The following is a 21827-nucleotide window of genomic DNA, read 5'->3' on the forward strand; positions in this document are numbered from 1 at the left end:
AAGTGGACTTCCCTGTATATATTATATCATGCCCCCAGCCTGGCGTCAGAGCATTATGCCAGTGAAGATACTCTGCCGATAACTCCAGTTTTCTGGTTACCTGATATTCTCTAACTTGACGCGGATAGTTTTGCTAAATGAAGTAAAAGAAGATTTACTAGGTCTGGCAGTAACTCACCGTTCTCTTTTTTTTTGGGAAAAAGGGATAAAAAGTTGGATTAAAAAGGTTGGGAAAAATAAGACACCCACAGGTACTAAGGGAAATGGAATATAAACAGCCAAGATTAATGATTGGCATACAAAACTAGCACAGCACAAGCACGCAATGTAACAACTCCCAGCAGATGCATTTGAACGTTTATGCCAATTGACATACATTGAGAATTGAGAATGTCGTCCAGATTTCCAACCTGGAGAAGGAAACCATCTTTAGAGGCAAGGTTATGCTGGATTTGGAAGGGAGAAGGAAAAGATGGGGCAACCAGTTGACTGGCAACAGATAGGGGGCAAAGCACGAGGTGGACCGTAAAACCGTCGAAAGACCAGGAGAAGAGACCGGTTGAGAAGACTTCTTTCCTTCAGACTTTCACCACTCCTATATAGGAGGACTACTTATTGTATAAAGTAGAAAATGAAGACATGGATCAGTTTCAGGATATACTGAAGGACTTGTTTCCAAGTCTAATGGGGGATGATGCTAGGTTTTTGAAGTGACACGAAACACGTGTGCAGCCAAGATAATATGAAAGATGCAATGATCTTATAACTTATTGAACCCGTGACATGTGAATACAAAAAAATAAATAATGAAACAAATAAATGATAGGAATTATTCATTTACATGTTGAAACTGGAAATAACAAGAGAGGCCCTCAAACTTTCTACGTCTTCTAGCTGTTCTTTGAAGAGGCCTTTTGTTTTCTCTCCACAAATGATCAATTTCACTATAAGATCTTAAAAAATTGATTAAATCAACTCTAACCTGAATCTGCTGATGTGAACTATACCTAACTTTTTTGGGTTGCCTTCTTTTTGATTCATTATGGCAAGCTGGGGGTGTTGGAGGCTCTCCATCAGCACTTGATCTGCAAAAGAAAATTTAATAAAATTGTCAGCTGAACATGCTGGAATGGTAAAGAGTTTCATGTACATGAAACCACAAATAGTTAGTACGAGAACATTTTACAGTTTATGGAGTACACAGGTGCTATTTACATGCAGGTCTCAACATATTTGTAACAATAGGCTCTCATTCCAATGGATATAAAGCATCAGTATTAATTTTAATAAAGCACCACCAATGCTCTCTAGCACCTCGAAAGAGTATTTGGTTTTTCATTACATTATCCCCCCCCCCCCCCCCCACCCCCCCCCCCCCAAAAACACCACCAAAAAAAAAAAAAAAAAAATCCCGTTTTTTTGAGAAGAAAGGTGGGACACCACTGGTTACAATTACCTGTGTCAAACACTTGCGAAACACCATCACCATGGTTTATATTTATATCCTCCTATTCTATGTAGGAGGGGTGCAACCCCTGGACTATAGCCCAGCATGCCCATCTTATGATTTTTGCATCCTTCTTGATGTTACAAGAGGGAATATACGCGCTGCTGTTCAAGCATGCTTGTCTGCACTTTGGCGTCTAAGACATCTAACCGACCCACTATGTGCTGGTGCTTTCCACCAATACATGGAACAAACCCACAATTGTGGAGGGGATGCAACATGAACAAAATCATACAGCAGGATAGAAAAACAGGGTTTAAAAGGGGCAAAAAGAATCATGTCTTTCAACCATACCTCTCTCCATGATATATCGGATGTGGGAGAAATATGAACTCCCCATTAACTGGCTGGCACGCAGGACAATAGAAGTTCTTGGGAGGTGGTTTATGCAGATTAATGCAATCAAAGTGGTACCATTCATCACACTGGTCACAAGCGATCATGGCCCTCTGATCATAAGGCTTCCGGCAGATGCAATAAAGTGTGCTCCGAGTTTTTAATAACTGCATTAACCACAAGAATGACAGTGGCAACCATACATTTGTGTTTGGGTATAAGAATCAATATGCATACCTTTAACTCTTTCTCGAAGTGGACAGGCAAAGATTCACCCTCACTAATAACTTTAAATACTTCACTCAATTCATGTTCCCCTGAATCTGAAATAACCTGCCATTACACAAAAAGATTACCAAGAAGTATATTATTATCTTGTAAAACTATTCAAAATCTAGAGATTAGATGTTTATTTTTCACCTGTTTAGCAATATCTGCCCACTGCAAACTGATCTGTTTTACTTTTGTAATTTCCTGCATAAAATGATCTTCAGATGGTATGCTTATAGCTAAACCCTGCAACATGGATATGGACAAACCATCATATTTTCGAATATATTAGAAAAATCAACCAAGATTGTAGAATTTTTATACTGCGAAGGTGCAAATCCAACTAGAGTTTTAAACAATATAATCTACCAACAAAAGCATAAGTAGAATTGTGGGACCAACCACTAAAGTAGTTCAGTATAACATGCAAATATTTGCAGACACCGTAGGCATTTAACATTAACAACATCAGTGATTTCCAGCATTCTCTAGTGCTAGTAGAAGTTCCCAAGTCTATGATACATGGACTTGAAAGTGGAACCAATTATGTCAAACTGGTTAATACATGATGCATTTGACAAACATATTGGTTTCCAAGTACAAATACAAAGTAGCAATAGACAACAATTTGTTAGCCAACATTATCAGTATAACTATCTGCAGGATTGAGGAAAAGCATTCTAAAACGTGGAGCAAATATCTGTTGGTTAATAAAGTTCTATTTACCAAAATAAAAGAGCTGGGATGTATCTTAAAGAACATATTAATAAGCAACTTGATGGGAAAATTTATTCCATAGACATCTGCATTTTCAAGTGATAGGATATTGTGTCAGTTAGCTGACATTTTGTATGACTCACATTCACCAGTTCTTTACCTCTTTCACTAAACGCTGAATTTGTTGGATGACTGGCTTTTCTGATCCCCTCAACAGTTTCTTGACTCTAACTTTCCATGAATTTCCAGACAAGGCTGACTCAAGGTTGCAGCTTCCTTCCTGATCGAACACCCCAGCGACTGATATTGCCTGTACACAGCGATAACATATCAGAAGCTGCCATGCGTAGAAAAATGATATGAAGCTGTACACCACTGATGACATGAAAACAACTGGCTGTGTGCAAGGCAAAGTGAAAATGCATGAAAAGAAAACCTTCAATGCACTTAGAAGACTGTCTGAGATAGAGCTCAGATCTTTGTCATGGTGAGAAATAGCACGATCCACTATTTCAGTTAAACACGACTTGCACTCCAGAGCCTTCTCAACAATTTCTTGTACCAAAGACAACTCTTTAACCCTATAAGAAAAACATAAGCTAATGAATTAGTTTGCCATTAGGATGAATATAGACAACACATAAATATTTACAAATACATGATACAGAATCTTGCTTTTCAGGACCCAACAAGTTATGATTTATGTCCTGCATGCTATGAGCTGAAGTTGCAAAACAAAGAATTTTATCATCAACATTCAGAACCAAAGAAGGGCAGCAGTGACATAACATACTAGTTATTTTAACATACAAGTTAATTTTTTAAATATTTCATGTCAACTGCTAGATGAAGCTTGAGTTAAGAATTATGAGTCTAGTCTTGCATTCGCACAAATCCAATGAGGGTGAATAACCCTGCTGACTTGCTGATTATTATATTGCAATAAGGGTTGCAATAACCTGCCCTGGGGCAAAGATGCTAAGTGCCCAAAAATTAGCGAAGCAACCTTGCATATGGTTGTGTTAATGTTCCAACTTCAAGAGGGCAGTATGCAGCTGGGGGAGAGTGCCCCATGGGGTTCAGTCCCTTGTTTTGTTATAACCCTAGATTCATCAGCAACACCACAGTTTTTGATGCAAACCAAATTTGCATGATCAGCAACACAAATTTCAGAAAAGAGAGAGTCAATATATTGATCGTTTCAATCATCTAGGCTTGGAATTAAGAAAAGAGCTCTATATGATTGTCAATGCCCATGATGCTTACTGACAAATTACATAAACACATTATTATAGTTTGTGTTATATTAATTATGTCTTGCAGCAACAAACATGGTATACAGACAAAACAAATAAGGGTCTACAGTGCATGTAAGGGTCAGAATAAAAAATACTAGTGCTTAGCAAAGCATAGATATAAAAATAATAAATAATATGAGACACTGATTGAGAATTCTTGCATGTATAAAGTATAAAAAAGGGTGACAGATGTCCCCCATACGATGGGAGGATTGTTTTTGGTTTAAAAGTCCATCTAGAGGATGCAGAGGTCAAGGATGACTGGGATGATGGCAGTGGGAAAGAAATATGAACAAGCAGTTGTGCCATGGGAATAAACCTAGACATCAATAAAGACACATATAGGATTGATAAAGCCAAAGTCAAACAAAATTTAAAATCCATAAGGGAAGTTATTTTAAAAGTAGAAGAATATTATCTTGCAGCTAAATATCTTGTCATTGAACATTTATCTCGACTGCACAGATGCAATGATCACAAGATATAAATGAACTGAACTAAAGCCACATGATTTCACATAATTAGTATCACATGACTGCATTTTTCATTTGAATGATAAATGCATGTAAGTGATCTAAGTAGTGAGTATCACATAATCAGTAACTTAGCTAATTAGCTATAATTATAGTTTAGTGTGGTGGATAGATATATAAGTTCTATTATATACAAACATTGTAAAACAGGTCTGTGACTTCATATATGCAAAATAAATCTTTGGTTTCATTACCCTGCATAGAAATCCCCAGCAATGGATAGAAACTCAATGAATGCCTTCAACTCAGGACGATTTCCTCTACATATCTGTGACAAATGGTCCCAATATCAGAGAAACAAAAAACAACTTTTCCCATCCAATCTAGAATTTTAAGATAAAATGATCTACCAGTGCTTGGCCTCCATTTTTAGATATAGCTCCACTTTCTATACAGAGGCAAAATGGACATGAATACTCATTTGTCATGCCTGCAGTAGCAAGTGGTGGCCCCGTGCATGAGAAATGGTACCTGTCCAAACAAAAGTTATCTCAAACATGTAACATAATGATAAGATCAACTCTATAAATTTTCATTTTCAACATGTCAGATTAAGTTATACATAAAATCCAATTATGATATAATTATTGACCACCCAATCCTTTGAAAGGAAAAAAAATATTTTTTCCTCATATTCAATGTGAAATCTTCTTTCCAAATTGAGGTTTCTAACAAAATTCTCAACCTAGATCTGTGGATTGTGAATTTCTTTTATTCATCTGGAGAAGTGCTCTCTGACATTAGATTTGACACAGATTTTCAGCCAAAATATTCTGTATAGCTTAAGAAAAGACTTGCCAAATCATCTAAAATTTCCAAATTTAACCTCAAATGCTATCCATTGCAAACTATTACTGCATTTCATTGTAGTTTGGACCTAAAGGGTAAAACTAATCAGCAGTAGATGATATCACTACACAAGACATGTAAAATTAAATTCAAGTACCTTACCAGTCCTCACATGTCAAACAAATATATACTTCTTCATTTTCAGAATCATCAGGGCAGCACACACAGTATGCTCTACCCCTGCAGTCCCTTGGACCATGATATATGCAGAGAGCCCTATCCAGGGAACCTTTGATCTGGGGAAAAATAACAATGAAGTCTTAACACTTGCAGAAGAGAATTGTTGACCAGTGTTACCACAAAAAAATGACAGAAATAACAAACCTTTTCAAGCTCAGCAGATAAAGAACCAAGATCACCAACTAAAGGCTCCACAACAGCATGGCACTGGAACATCCACCTCTCAACCTTTTCAATTTCAAATGCAACCTTGTCCAGCTCTGGACAATCAAAGGCATCAGATTGTCCACATTCCTGCAATGATGCAACGGGAGATTACATTACCAAGATAAAAAAACAAAAAATCCAAAGGAATTTCATATGAATCATATATGAGTATTCTTTTTTCTAAAATGACAAATATCTGATCAAATCATTATAAATCACACCACCCTTCTAAAAATATATTAATACAGTTGCTTCTAAAATAGAAGCAAGTCTTTTAATACTTTAGCTAGCATAAAAATCTAAGGCTATTTATCTTTTAATAATTTAACCATCATAAATCTAAGCTTGTAGAACTGTCTAAAGTGCAAAAGTTGACTTGATGGATAAGAAACTTTTCAAGAATCTAAGGTCAATGCTGGAACATTAACCCCTAACTACAATCTACAAAACAAGAATATTAAACATCTTATTTTCAATCACCTTATACTTCAACAGAAATGACCTATAAAGAGTAGCCCACACTTAGATTAGTAAATTAAGATTTTAGTAACTGAGACATCTTGCTAAAAAATCTCACTGAATTGTAGTGGTTCATTAAGCATATCAACTCAGACAGTACGGTGTCAGTACGAAAGAGTTTGCTAAAACTACCACTTCGGTTAGAACCTACTCGATCACCCTAAATAAATTTTGGGACAGATAACAAGCACCATCTTGGGGGACAAAGAAGAGAAAGTCATCAATAAAATAGTTATTTTAATTCCTACCGCTGGGGTTCAATTAGTTGGTTGTAAGTGCATAATTTGAGTGATTTAATTTTACTATGATAAGGACAGTGACATATTGATTTCTATCCATAAGTTGAAAACAACAAGGATTAAGCATACCTTGAGTTTCAATAGATTAGCCCAAGACTGTTGACTGGACAGACCTAAGAAAGAATGCACTTGCTTTATCCAGGATCTGTATCAAGCAAACTGTGTCAAATAAAATATGAAAAGCAAACATAATTCTGTTGCTCCTACCAAGCGTATTACAATGCAAAATGCTAAAATGAAACCAACTTGAGCATTGACGCTGCTTATTTTGTCACATATTATGCATACATTATATGCACAAATATATGTATATGTAAATACAATGGTTACAAGGTCTGCCGTACCAACCCGGACCACCCTATATTAACCGTACCATACCATACTAGTAAGGTACCGTAACGATATCAAGGTTTGGTTTGGTATATGAGACGAACCGGTCCAAACTGAGTGGAATCATATACCGGCTGGTAGTAACCTATTTTGCCAGGTAAGCAATACAACGTTTGGAAGTGAGTAAAAAATGTTGGAAGTCTTTCTCGATACAAAGTGCATGCTGTACCTTACCGACCATACCATATCGAACTAATAACATATTAATACAATTCTCGATACCAGTTTTGCAGATCTTGTACATTTGATTTTTCTTTCTATTTATTGATGAAGCAGGGACAATGCTTTATCTCTTCATCATACCAGACCATATTGCCTAGTATCGAGCATACCGAATTGTATCAACGACAAACTGAAACTCAGTACAAGGGCATACCAAGTTCCAATACCACAAATTGATCCTTACCAACATAAAACCAGCATGATACTGGTATAGTTACAAAACTGATACTGTGAACCATGCACATATCTAATCCTAGATTTCATTCTTTTTAGTTATAAAAGACACTTGAGATTTTATGTCTCTTCAAAACAATGAATTTATCCAAGTGCAAGAACATCTGGAAGTAGTTTTGCAAGAAGTTCATAAGTAGATTATACATAATTTAACATTCAAGCTATTGTTGAGGAGGAACTTAATACGACTGTTGCGATACCCTGGGGAAGATTCAGAACTGAAAAACATATCCACATATTACAGTTCCAGAAATACTAAGATTTTCATGAAACACCTCTAGGAAGCTAATCAATACAATGAGGAGATAGTTGCACATGAATATCCAATATCTTTTCATGATTCTAATATTCCTATATGTCTTCAAAATTCCTTCACTAATAATTGCATGCTACCAGTATACAATCAAATACTACAGATTGGTTGCAATGGATGTTGATATCCCGATAATCTGATCTATATATGACTTGATCCTTTGGCTTTGCGTCTGGCAATGATTCAGACCACAAACTTAGGTTTTCAATTTAGGTGCATGCAAATGTAAAAAGCAATTATCCCAGTCGAGTGTATATGCCCCAAATCTATTATCTGTTTCTTTACCCAATTTCCACACCCTTCCCACTTTCCATTCCCCAAACCAATCTCTCCCCCAATTCCATCCCCAAGACCTCAGCTCCAATCCTCCTAAACCCCGGCATTTAGTAGTGAGAATGGCTAAGTAAAAAGGTAAGCCAACATCAGAGACACTGCTCAGAGAACAGGGCTGACAGGGACAACATGACCAAAGGAATTGCAAGGGAGAACACAAAGATTGCTGTATCTGGTAAATGATCAGGAAGAAAACCCAGGGGTGGGGGTGATGATGTTGTGTTTGTGGTGGAGGGTCCAAGGGGCTTAAGTTTTCTTAGTTTTCTCCATCTTCCAGCAACCATTCCCGACCCTCCTGTGCCTGATGTTGCACCATCCTCACCCCCTTGTGGAACATATACAAAAAAGGTTACTTTACGTAATGGAACTCCATAACTTTATGCTTGTGAAGAGAGAAACATTGGGGAGTTTCAGAGGGTGGGGGGGAGGGGGAGGTGGGGGGGATGGGGAGGAGAGAGTTATATGAAACCACTTCCATTGAGGAAGCCTTCGGTAAAACTTCTCTACTTCGACAAGCAAGTATGGATTTCTTTAAATTGAAATATCATGATAAGTTAATTACTAATCTTTTTCTCCTCCTCGTCATCATCCTCAACAATAATTAATTAGCTTCTGGTAGTTTTACCACTCCAACTTTCACATTTCAAAATCCATAATAAAAGTTGGTAAGCAATGCGTATTTTCAAACAAGCTATCTACCAAAAAATATGGTGTTAAGAAATCAATTATTCTGTAATTATGGCTACTAATAAACAAATCATTACTGCTAAAATAAAGATCTTGAGCCCAATTGCAGAAGAACAAAATGCAGGAATGTAGGGAGTCAGAGAACAAACTCATGTCTGTCAATGGCATTTTGAAGCTGAGCAACCATCATGGGATATGGAACTTCGATATCCTGCAATTTCCATGTTTATTTTGCAGGATAACGAGAGAGAGAGAGAGAGAGAGAGAGAGAGAGTCAGCCAGCCAATAAGCACCAGAAATAAAGCATCACTGAAGTTGGGAGAAAGTAAGAAAGCAAGAACCTGAATTTCTTCTAAAATTTGTTTAACATCCTTCAACTTGCACCTTTTAGAGATTTGAGGTTCTGGAAGCACGATAAGTGCTTTTCTGAGACAGCTGGTTCCCCTAATCAACACTTCAGCTAAATTACTACCAGAAAATATGGTAGGATGATGATTCATATCCTCAAGTATGCTATCAACCTCCTGTATGACCAAAAAGTAAATAAGTCCTCCATCAAAAGGGCTAAACAATATCAATGAATTGGAAGTATATTCAACTATTTAGAAACAATACTTAATTTTTGTACAAATTTCAAAGCAAATAAGATTAAGGAAATTCTGTGCAAGTGAATATTGCACATGGAATGTAACTTAAGCGAATATGTTTATTATCATAATTAATATTGTTAAGCTTAATGAAATCAAATTGGATTTCTCCAACTCTTTTCTCAAAAAAAGGGGGAGGGGGGGGTGGAACATAATTCATAGTGTTGAAAGGAGCATAAATCAATTTCAGTTTACTAACGAAAGCTTTAACAAAAGGATGTGCAAAATCAGAAAATCATCAAGTGCATAGTAGCTCGCCTAGACGGATGGGTAACAAAGTCAAGGTAACACAATTAGTTCTACCATGTGCATGCATGCTTGCATGTTTATATGTTTGACATTCTTTGCTTTTTCATTTGTACATAACACAGCAAAAAACTTAACTTATGGGCCTAACAAAAGACATGCAATAATGTAAATATACTAAAGAAAACTGTAAAAATTCAAGAAGTAACATCAAGCATAACTAGAAATCTGAATCATCATTAACTCTTCTGTAACATTCATATGTTAAAAGATAATATGAGGAACATAAGAGCACATGGTATAATATGTCAATGCATATATTATACTTATGCAAGCCAAGTGGGAACCATTACCTTGAGTAAGGGAATCCTAGAGCAGAAAGACAGGGCTGTCAAGCTCCAATGCAATATCAATGATGTCTGCTTAAGTCCCGGCAACACCTTAAACTCAAAACCCAAGGATTGCCCAATTTCTGTAGTAGAATCAATTTTATCAAGTAGCACCTTAATTTTTTCTGAAAGGCCACTATCAACTACAAAATCATTATTGTGCCTATACAATAAAGTCTTTGAATGCTGTAGTAAAGAACAAGCATCATGTTCCCATTCATCAACTTCCTTTAGTATACTCTGTAGCCTTTCTGAGGCATCTGAAGTGACTTTGAGAAGTTTAGATTGGGTGACTAAGTCCTGCAAAATGTAATGCATTTTATGCAAATTATTGAGTACAAAACTTGGAAAAATTATAAATTCATCGGTGAGACAATATGGACCTTCAAGTCATCAACTTGAAGCAAAGGACCCAATCTCTCCCCATCACATATAGCGTGCACTAGATATGGCTGACATCTACTTATCCATGACTGAGCCGCTGATAGTGCATCCTTGAGATCTAGGAGAGAAGGAAGGATCACAAATATATCTTCTGCAGCCCTGAGGAAATCAAACTTTCTGATCAATAAAAGGGACAGGGGATCAAGCACATAGCTAAACAATGCACATAATAGCCTCTTGTATACCTTATAATGTTCTCAAAGTCAGAAATTTGAGCTGCATGCCCAAGAAGAGATTTGGCTCTTTCTTCCCATGAAATAGCTGCTATAAGTTCTTTGGAAATTTCCATGAACAATTGTTCATTCTCAATTTCCAACCTGAGAGAGAAAATTATATTCTAGTATCACATAGCAAAAAAATAGGTGTTTTAAACTAAACAAAATTCAGATTTTCCAGAAGGGTAATTTACAATGAAGCATCAGTCAGCACTTGCTGGAGAAACTCCAGAGACATTTTAGTAGAAAGTGCCTGCATTATGTAATTGAATTTGTACTTAGACTTGATCCAGAATGGCAGAGATGCAAAATGATTAAACTGATAAATGACATACAGAATGAATAGCTATGCCAAATTAATCAAATAATACTTAAAACATCTACATGCTCGTGTAAATTGAAAAAAGGGAAGCCCAGTGCATGAGGTTCCTGCCATTGTGGGGTTCGGGGAGGGTCGGATGTATGCAGCCTTACCCCTGCATATGGAAAGGGCGTTTCCATGTTTCGAACCCGTGACACCCAGCTCACAATGGAGCAACCTTACTATTGCGCCAAGCAAGGTCCGCCGTACTGGTACCGGTCGGCGTACTGGTGGCAGCCCGTACCGATCCGAACCGGTCCCATACCGGTTCTTCAACAATAAACTACCGGTACTGGATTCCATACTGATCCGGTACCGGTCTCAGACCAGACCAGTACGTACCGGCCGGTACGGACCGGTACGGCAGACCATGGCGCCAAAGCTCACCCTCATGCTTGCATTAATTAAAAAGGAAAATCAGTATGAACAAAGAAAAAAGGCCAATAAAAAGATGCAATTATTGGCATCTACAGCAAAAAGGAACTCCTACAAATATCATAAACAAAGCTAAAGAGGAAGTAAAGCTTTTCAGAAAAAAAATTGCAAAAAAAAGCAGCAATACCTTTGAAGCTTTCTCTCTACAGATTGACCTTTTAAGTTCTGCCTCAACAAGGGGCAACTCATCAACTGTTCCAGAAAGAAGCAGAACTTAAGAGGCCACTTCACACAATAAAAATGAAGAAAAACCTGAATTGTTGGTTCAAGCAACAGTGTAGTGAATAATTATAATTTATCAAAGCCATACCATGTACTCTCAATGACTCTCCAGCCTTCAAGATACAAGAGAGTTCTCTCACGATGTTTCCATGGTCTCTCCGATCATTAAGGTTTTGCAGGATATCATGAAGATGGAACATCCAGGAACGAGCATCATAACAGTATTGCCTTAGGAGTTTCAACTCTGGAATGCTTGCTGTGACATTATCTGCTGCCTGCAGAAAATCTTCAAGTTCCTGTACAAGGTATTAGGAAGGTGTTAGTCTCCGCAACTTAGCAAAGTAACTACTTTCCATAATTAGTGCAAGAAAATAACTAGTAACACTCATGGAGATCACAACCTTCAATCTTCGGGGACCTTTCAAGATCTCTTCGCATCGGATTTGCCATGACTCTGCCTCTCCACACAAGTTCAACAGCAAATCCATTTCCGGAAATTGAACATGAAGCTCCAGCATCTATGAAGTTCGATAATATTATGTAATACATATGATGAAGCACATATAATGATAAGAAAATTAGAGAAATCTTTTTTGTGATGACAGCAGAGGAAGAATGCCATTTTGTTAGAAGAACTCCATATACCTCTGATTTCAGCTTGTTCAGGAAATCAATCTCAATAAAACCAGGCTTTTTCTCCGACAGGCATTTGTGTGCCTTATTCAACCAATCCTGCACCATTATGGAAAAAAGAAAAAAGGTAGCTCCTCAATGTTAAACGCATGGAGAAGTACAACAAGTATAAGGATAGCAGCAAGGAAGGTGGGAAGGAAAGCGTGATAACTCTAATCACAAGATCTTAAAGAACGTCAGTTTCCTTTTGAAATAACATTAAATGATCACCGATTTTAATATCACCAATATCATTACCAGAACAGGCAAAACTGACCTGGCCAGGTGATCTATTATTCTAAAGTTAAAAGTTTAAGATCCACATATGCAAGCCAATGATTAAAAAGAGAGCAGCCTAGATGACCAACCTAAGCACAGCTGCCTAGGTGCCCATCTTAACAATTTACATCATGTTTGGGTATTGATGATGAGATCAATTTTTAATTATTATTAAGTTTTTGCCAAGTTGATGCTTATCACTGACTTATTACGTCTTGATTGATAACTTATACTTCTTTCTTTGGTAAAAATATTATACTTCATTCATTGGATTATAACTATTCTTTAAAGTTTCTTCTTATATTTATTTTTTAGATTATCTGTAATCCTTTCGTCAGTTTTTTATAAATTTGGGCTGCCTATCTGCCACTTAAAAGTCTTTTAAAACACATACTAATGTTATTATCCTTCCCATATAAAAACCTAGCTTTCACAGAAACCTGTTTGCCAAAAGAAATTTTAGATGATCCTCTTCGAAGTAGGCATTTCGGAAGATTGTCCACTTCATACAAACAGGAGTCATAATTCTGAAAAATAATATATCTTGGTAACAAATATTGGTTCAGTTTGGATCACTCATCTCCTCTGATAACTGACTTTATAAAACATCTTCATCTGATTCATATTATACATCAATCACACGTTAATACAAAGAAAATTACAGCAAGCACAAATTAAAGATTTCATATTGAGATTGACAGTTCAAAATGCTAACTTATGCATATTATAATTAAAAAGAAATATCAAAGAAATATGAGATATATGATCTGCCTGCTATAATAAAAGGACTTTACAAATTTATAGATAATTAGCAACAAAGGTAGGCGAGTGTTAAACAAGACTGGAGTACTAGTTGGTAAACTAGTAGGGTTCATAGAAGCCAGTACATACTAGACCATGCTAAACTGTATTGCCATACTACATGAATCAACAGTATATCAGCCATGTCAGCTGCTATATGTGTCAGCAGGGGGATGCACTGATGTATAAAGCCAACACGGGCCAATAGCTCAGTATTTTAAACCATGGTGCCAACTCATTTTAGAAATTTTAACCAGTGAATATTGCAACCAAGAGCCTCTGCATTCAATAATAACAGAAAGTGGCGTCAGCTTTTGCAGCTGCAACCTTTAGAATATCCCCTAATTGGAAGGCGCCATACTTTACTAAAGCAGCTCTCAGTACAGTATTAGTCACCATCATGCATCAGCTACAAGTTAACATGATTAGAACTTCAGCATGAATTTTTACAGGCAAGATAACCATAGACATCAAGTCTTGTCCCAACCATCTGGGATTAGCTTTATGATTTCTCGTCAAATAGATTATCTATATAAAAGGCAATTTCTAGACAGATGTTTTCATAATCATAGGCAACCATTTATCTAGTCCAGTTTGCTTAAGTACACAATATCTTTCTAAATAAATTCTAGAGCATAGCACGTGACTAAATAGCAGCATCAGTTTATGGATTATTTCCAAAGGCAACTCATATCACAATAAGAAGTCAGGAACTTGATTTTATCAATGTAAGGAATACCTGATAAAGATAAACCAAATGAATTCAAAATGGATGGGCAAAATTAGTATCCCACAATAATCACTTTCTTGTCACAAAAAAGTAGCATAGTCAACTCTCTCTTGGTACATAGAATTTCTGGAAGTTCGTAGGCCAATTGTGCAATCTAATCCCTTCAAAGCTCTCTCTAGCAAGGGGACTCCAACACATCCTTCAGCATCCAAAGTCCTTGACCACATAATCCAACTTTAACCAAATGCCAGTCAAGAAAAGGTCTTGAGGAACTGCTTTTGCCAAGCCAAGTATCCTTTTATATCATAATTGTCCTGGCCAACTTGAATTCTATAACCAAATTCAATAGCCTTCCTATGCACTCACAATATTCTTTCAGATATAACACATGGAGTAGCTATGAAAAAAGCCACAACTATCCTACACATTATATACTTAATCAGTCTTTGTGCACCTAATAATCTTGCCATCATATTACCACAAATCACTTCTTTGATATCTCCACCTCATCGTTACTAACTCTCCTAAATTTGGATTTGGGTTGTGGAAGAGGAAGAAGAATAAATTGGAAAATCAAGGCTGTGTTTGGAATTGTCTCACTTTTCTTTTTAAAAAGAAAATTGGAAGTAGGACTTTTGTTTACCTTTTCAGATTCCTGACAATAGAAAACATTTTTGGTTCCCTCTTTTTTTTGTTAACAACAAGAGGAGCCACTCGACCTGTGTTGAGGCTGAGACGTAGCTAGGAGGAGTTGAGAGGAGTGCCGAGGTGTGGACGATCTCCTCGAAGTCCCACATGAGGGTAGCCTCGATCTCAGCAATCAAGGTGCAAGTGTCGTCATCAGCCTCCTGGTTGGTGTACTAACCAAGGGTCAAAGACGACGGCAGCAATGGCGGAGTCCGGCCATGGCCACTCAGATGGCCGCATTGCCAATAGAAGACATCATCCTCATCGCTAGTCGGGAGCTCATAGGGGTGTAGGGGGACATAAAGCAGGGGAGAGGACGAGAGAGAGGTGGGTCCGATGGAGGAGGCCAGCCGCAGACTCGATCTGGCCGTCGGTTAGGCAAAAAAGGCTGGTGTGCTCGACAGTGGTGATACCAATGAGGCCCTCCAGCCATAGAGATAGGTCCTCGAGGCAAACATGAGGTCGGCCGGAGATCAGGGGGAGGTCGGGCAAACAAGATGAGGGGTTAAAAACCAATTTTAAAAATAGTGAAAGTGAAAAATTTTACTTCCACTTTTTTCAGAAATAATGAAAGTTGTTTCAAAAAAAAAAAAGAAACAAGATAACCAAGTATGTTTTCTGTATCAAATTCCATCTTTCTTTAAAAAAGAAAGGAAAAGAAAGATAATACCAACGAGGGCCTATAACTAATATGATTTTCTAAAACAAAAGAAAAGAGCCTAGAAAACATCAATTTGGAGTACAGAACTAGTATAATACCTTTGCCGAAGAAATCACACATGCTAATGTTCCAGTTTTCTCTAGATCAATCGGAAATCCAATGGCTCTGGTGTACAATACCTCCAATTTGCAAATCTGAAGTCAATATGCCATGCAAGGAAACAGATTTGAACAAGTTAGAACCTGTTTCACCGAAATATCGGGTGCAAATTTCTTAAACAGATACAAAGTAATGAATTAAGGCTTAATCAACATCCTCGAATGAGCTCAGATGAGCAAAAGCATGCCTTTCATTTAATTACAGCCAGTAGCATTAAACCGAAACCTTGGCAGCCAGCACAATATAGACTGAAATTCATGTTAATATAACAAAATCCCATTTTTCAAAAAAATAGTGACTTATGTCGCAGTCAAAGAGAAGAAACATATGCATTAGATCCTCCAGCATGCCTAGATAAATTGCAACAGTAAAACATTTTTATGAATTGAATTATCCATGCATTGCGTTTTACTTACACTAAAGCAAGATGAAAGAGCAGTTTCTATTTCAGCAATAAACATCCTCGCATTTTCTGCATAGGCCTGTACAGTAAATCCAAAATGGAATGAAATTTTCGTGAATTGAAAGAATATAACATAAAGCCGACATACAAGAAAGATATCAACCTTCAACTTTGTGAGACCAGGCTCATAACAAGGCAAAGGATAAAAACTCAGCAATTCCTCAATTTCACTTAACATTACTTTCTCAGAACTTTTTTTCTCACAATGCAGGTAGTTGTCTACTTTAGACAGGCAGCTATTTACATTCATCACCCACTTTTGCGCTTCAATCAATTTATTTGCCATATCACGTACCTAGCAAATGTCGTAAATACATACAATTAGGTATATTACACAACCAATATACAAAACTTTGACATGTCAAGTATTTAACATACCGGATCCATGTCATGATCAGCCCAAAGGAATTGTTCAGCTTCCTTTAGGGCACTAGTGTAAGCAGAGTTTGAGAATGGTATCTCAAAAATGTGACAAGAATTTGAAAGCCAATCTTCAGCAAGTTGTGCATAAGAAACGAGGCTGCCTTTCACCTGAATATGTATAGATCCTTCTCAGTATCATACAGCATGAAATAATAAAGGATTAAACCAAGGCTGGAAGGAACCTTAGTAATTTTATTCAGCAAGAAGACTGTGATTAATAAAATCACAATAGCAAATATATACTAAGAGGAGGTGTATACTTATGATAGTCAAGCTTTTAAATTTTTAGATGTTTTCTCTAGGATGAGAATAATATGCTAATACTTTAGTATCCTATACTTGTCTGATGAGAAAGAAACTGAAAAGACTGTTAGTAGTAGTACCTGCTCTAGGAACAAGAAAGCATGTGATCAGTAAATCTTCAAGATAAGCTTAATTCGGGCAATATTTTAGTCTATAACAAGGTCAAAATAAAATATTCTGGCACTCTATTCTCTATTCGTGCTATTTTAACCTTCCTATAAACTATTTGTTACTCCAGTTCCTAGTTTTGCCAGAATTTTAACTTAACAGCCACATTTTCTGGTACACGCATATGACGTACTGACCCCTCTTTCCTATTGAATACCTTAATTGTATGACTACCATTCAATCTGATAATACGATCGCATAGCAGAGCAAACAATGAAATCCACCGTATGTTAACCTATATGAGACATTGAAATCTATTTTCCATCCTTTTAAAATAATGTAATCAAGTAGCAAAAAAAAAAAGTTTGATCTTTATTTTTTTCAGAATAGTGATGGAAGTGCAACCTTTCCAAGTCAAACTCAGAATCTCTCCCCAGCACATGTATGAGGAGACAGCTAAAAATTGATAGACCAAAGTTCAAGAAAGGCTAGGGAGTTTCTATAAATGTCCCAACACCAAAAATGCGAACACAAAAAAATTGATCATAGAGGCAAATTATTCCAATAATTTAACCTAAAATGGAACGAAGTCTGTTTGATAAGATATAAACCTTTATGAAATATAGGAATCATTATTTTGCCACAAGAAAACAGAAACAATAGGAGAGAACCTTTTTCATCATAGAACTTGATGCATTAGGAACCAAGTGAGGCCATTGAGAATGTCTGCTCTGGGAGGTCTCCACATTTGTAGTTTCAGACACAGCAGAGACCGTATGGACCAAGTCGCCAAGTTCTGCAAGAGTGTGACGGTAAAGAAGTTGATGCTTGTTGGCATTACATTCACAAAGATGTTCCCAATGCTGTCAAATCAAGCCACAAAAAAAGGGGAAAATATAACAGGAGTCAATTCCAAGTAAAAACTATATTAATTGTCTTCTCAAATTATTAAAACATTATACTATAAAGGCCACAATATATCTACAAACGACAAATATAACTGCACTTGCTTGAAAACAAAATTTAACTGCAAATATAATTACATATGAGAACATGATCTGCCGTACCGGTCCGGCCTGGGACCGATACCGGATCAGCGTGGAATCCGGTACCGGTAGTTTATTTTTGGAGAACCGGTACGGAACCGGTACGGAATACCACCGGTACGCCGACTGGTACCGGTACGGCGGACCTTGTATGAGAACATATCGAAGAAGAAAATGGCAGGTCGATTTAACCATAGATGTGGAAGCAACAGATTCTATGTAATCAGGTAGTTGTGGGGTAAATTAATTTGACTAAACACTTCCAAGTTTTGCCAAAAGCTTTAGAATATAAACATCATAAACAAAAAAGGTAACCCTAAAGGATATTTGCTTCTTTTCCTACCATGGAGAAGTAGACCAATAAATTGATAGTCGCTTCCACTTCATCAACTAATGTTATTCAAAAAATTCATCTTCTTTTGCATGAAAACATGTTGTGGCTCTTTTCTGAGCTAAAACAGGATGCCAGAATAAATTACATGTCCCAGCTATATTCAGATCATTTTAGAGCAAGCAACTTTAGTTTCTACTAAATAAACACTTCACAAGAAAGTTATTCGGCTTCCCTTGCATAACATATAAAACAGAACCAGCACAAATTTGGTGAAATCACCTGGCTTTCCTTGCTACCAAACTTTTGCATTGCTAGCTACTAAATTTTATCTTTATCAGAATAACGTGCACACAAATTTAACATATTATCATTATTAATATCTAAATTATAAATTACCGAGCAAGAGGTTGATAAGGAACCTTAACACAGATTCCACAATTGATACTAGAAAACACTTCATATTTTCTTATATTGTTTATTAACATTTGCACATGATCATGTTTCAATAGTTCACTACCCTGAACTCAGCTTGAAAATATCATCAATGTGATATCAGCCCTTTTCAGTTTGAAACCATCTGAAACAAAATGAAAATGTCCAACAAAGTATGAAGTTTAAATTGTACTATACTGTAGTAAAAACAGCATACCTCAAGGCAGACAAAAGCAGATGGCCTACAGCTGCATGTAACAGCTGAAAGATACAAATATTGCTGGCATATTATGCAGGTTGGATCCTACAAAATTTCCACAGGTTTTTGAATTCATCAGAAAGGGACCTCGTAGCAAGCTTACAATGTGAGATGTTCATAAAAAACAAAAGGGAAGTTACCTCTTCTGTGCCGACATAATTGGGATGTTTCTTTGGGCGGATCGGAGATGATGTGACAACACCATTGATCCAAAGCTCCTCTCTGCATCTTTTCTCTCTAGCAAATACTCTCTGCACTTCCTCCTCCAGGTAAGGCAAGGCTTTTGTATCACAACCATTCTGGCAAGTCGAACAAAGAAATTAGGAAGATATAATGTTAGGAGATCAAACATTCAAAAACAAGAAAAGTAATGAAGGAAATGATGCTGACCAAATTTGTGTACATTTATGAGGGCTACTCATATGCAAAAGCCCCGGCCAAATTAGATAAAAATTACAAAGAAGCATATCGACATAAATTTCACAGAAGTGGCTACATATATCAAAACCCAGGGCAAAAAGAAATGCCATGGGATACATAAGACACAAGCAGACAAACCTTGATGTTATAAAGAGATTAAATACAGTGCACTAGTCACAAGAAAGATAGTTCAATAGATTGAGTTAAAAAGAAGACATTGAGATGGCAACAATGCACCATCCAATGGAAGATTTATTGGATTTTAGCTTGTTTGAACTTCATTTTGTAGTTTGAGTTTCTTTTTTATAATTAATGTCTTTCTATTGTTAATATTGCCCATTATATTTAATGTTAGGATGTCCCCTACAAGCAACACACCACAATTTAACCTCAACAAAGGCATCCCTGCAAAACATTATATGGTCAGCAACTTCAAACCATTTTTGCCAAGTTATTAGCCAACATCTGACAAGATATGCGCCAAAAAAACAAAAAAGAAGGCCTAATAAGACCTCGGAACAAGATGCAAGAATGGATGAAAAAGAGCTCATATAATAATCAACTCTAATCAGATAATACGAGGCCTAACATTTTTAGTTGTCGCTGTTGTGAAGTTGCCCCCCCCCCCCAAAAAAAAAAAAAAAAAAAAAAAATCCATCCAAGCTCAGAAAAAGCAAATAAAATGTGTGCGTTCAAGATTTAACATTTTAACATAATTACCAAAAAAATCAGCAGTAAATGAACAAGAATTGAGCATCAACCTTGGAAACTGCATAAAGAAGTTCTTCATGAGATAAAACGGCTGATTTGTGATACAATCGGTACAGTTCAGCTCCAAATCCACCATGAGGCAGCCAGTCAGCAGGAGCAAAATTGACAGCCTCAGCACAATTAAAGCCTGGAAACCCAACCAAAATGCTTAAGCCTTTTGCAGCACGATGTACAAGTTTCAATAAAAATAAAAGAACCAACTATATTCATCAGCTCAAATATATAAATACCTACCAAAGTTGAAACCCCCATGATAGGACCTAGGAAAAGTAATGACAAAGTTTCCAGGCTCCTGGAAGAGATACACTTGAAATGTCACATTAAATGTTAAATGTGTAAGAGTAATATATATATATATATATATATATATACTGGAGTCTATATAGAGTTGTTTCAGGATGATGGCATATTGATGCAAGTAACGGATGCAAATGACAAGAGAAAGAGTATTCTCTCTAATCTGAAGTAAGAAGGGCAATAGATCCCTCAAACTATTTAAATAAGCCAATGGTTCCACAGGTTACAAAGGATTATGGCACGTGCAATGTGAGATGGTATGTACATCTACAAATAGAACTACTGGCTTGTCAACTGACCTGCAAAACACCATAAACTGGAACACCATTTTCTTGCAAAACGGATGGATTAAGCATTGTGACAAGTTGGAAGAGCAAATCTGGCTGCACCTCAAACAAATCTGGAAGAGCATTTCGCATAACCTACAAAAGAAATGAGACATCTTAAATCATATTTCTATCGGTGTCCGAACCAGCAGAAATGACAACCCAAAAAAAAGATCACTGGTTATAATGTTACCGACAAAGCATGCTAACTACAAAGATTCTATATCTTGGGGAAAAAAATGTTTAACAAATGGGCCCATTAGAGAGGAAAGATATTGCAACCCAAATAACCAAACTGCAGAAGTGATTACTCGGGGCTAATGCATGGATGTGACCCCATCAAATAGTTTGTCACATTTGATGACAAAGGTAGTAGGGAATCTAAATGTTCAACATTGAAAAGATTAGTCACTTTTGAGCCAAAAACATACTTAGCTCCTTATGCTACATTAAAAAATGTAAATTTAAAATCATTTAACAAAGGTGATCAGCTGGAGATAAGGAGACAAAATGTACAGTAACATGGCACACAAATTTAACTGGCTTTAATCCTAGCTATGTGTTTTAATATTTCATAATTTATAATGGTCAATTTGGTTAAGTAATCAAAATATACATGTCTGAATTTGCTCCAAAGACTTTTTTAAGAAAAAAAGGTTTAGGTTCATACGGCTCTATTTTATTTTATTTTACTTTGAAAAAATATCGAGCTTAAGGAGTGAAACAAAGCAGACTGAACTCTAGATGACCTCAAACTCACCCCTTTAGTTTCAGGGGTCAGTCACTTTACTTACAATCAAGAA

At 36.6% G+C, this 21827-nt stretch overlaps 1 protein-coding gene across 2 annotated transcripts in view; it reads right to left on the bottom strand.

The window, feature by feature from the left end:
- Positions 1-738: 738 nt before the first annotated feature.
- The window catches only part of LOC103705556 (transcription factor jumonji (jmjC) domain-containing protein), a 29619-nt gene continuing 8530 nt past the window's right edge, over positions 739-21827 (bottom strand). The window contains exons 3-33 of one of the 2 annotated variants that reach the window (XM_039115186.3): positions 20998-21120; positions 20636-20693; positions 20392-20528; positions 19351-19509; positions 19169-19255; positions 17811-18002; positions 16684-16836; positions 16409-16600; positions 16259-16324; positions 15782-15877; positions 12499-12585; positions 12255-12371; positions 11942-12149; positions 11759-11823; positions 11030-11088; positions 10806-10937; positions 10560-10719; positions 10141-10476; positions 9236-9418; positions 9044-9105; positions 6785-6860; positions 5835-5984; positions 5613-5746; positions 5012-5132; positions 4856-4929; positions 3267-3411; positions 2991-3140; positions 2264-2359; positions 2081-2176; positions 1802-2010; positions 739-1085 (exon numbers count right to left, since the gene is read on the bottom strand). In XM_039115186.3, the coding sequence (XP_038971114.2) occupies positions 830-1085; positions 1802-2010; positions 2081-2176; positions 2264-2359; positions 2991-3140; positions 3267-3411; positions 4856-4929; positions 5012-5132; positions 5613-5746; positions 5835-5984; positions 6785-6860; positions 9044-9105; positions 9236-9418; positions 10141-10476; positions 10560-10719; positions 10806-10937; positions 11030-11088; positions 11759-11823; positions 11942-12149; positions 12255-12371; positions 12499-12585; positions 15782-15877; positions 16259-16324; positions 16409-16600; positions 16684-16836; positions 17811-18002; positions 19169-19255; positions 19351-19509; positions 20392-20528; positions 20636-20693; positions 20998-21120 (4179 nt within the window). In that variant the 3' untranslated portion in view covers positions 739-829. Of the gene's footprint in view, positions 1086-1801; positions 2011-2080; positions 2177-2263; positions 2360-2990; positions 3141-3266; positions 3412-4855; positions 4930-5011; positions 5133-5607; positions 5747-5834; positions 5985-6784; positions 6861-9043; positions 9106-9235; positions 9419-10140; positions 10477-10559; positions 10720-10805; positions 10938-11029; positions 11089-11758; positions 11824-11941; positions 12150-12254; positions 12372-12498; positions 12586-15781; positions 15878-16258; positions 16325-16408; positions 16601-16683; positions 16837-17810; positions 18003-19168; positions 19256-19350; positions 19510-20391; positions 20529-20635; positions 20694-20997; positions 21121-21827 lie in introns of both variants that reach the window. The other variant, XM_088712820.2, reaches the window with a different exon arrangement.

Source organism: Phoenix dactylifera, chromosome 16 (assembly GCF_051530095.1).
Source record: "Phoenix dactylifera cultivar Ajwa chromosome 16, Ajwa_hap1_PhDact_Kaust_v1.1, whole genome shotgun sequence".
Lineage (NCBI taxonomy): Eukaryota > Viridiplantae > Streptophyta > Magnoliopsida > Arecales > Arecaceae > Phoenix > Phoenix dactylifera.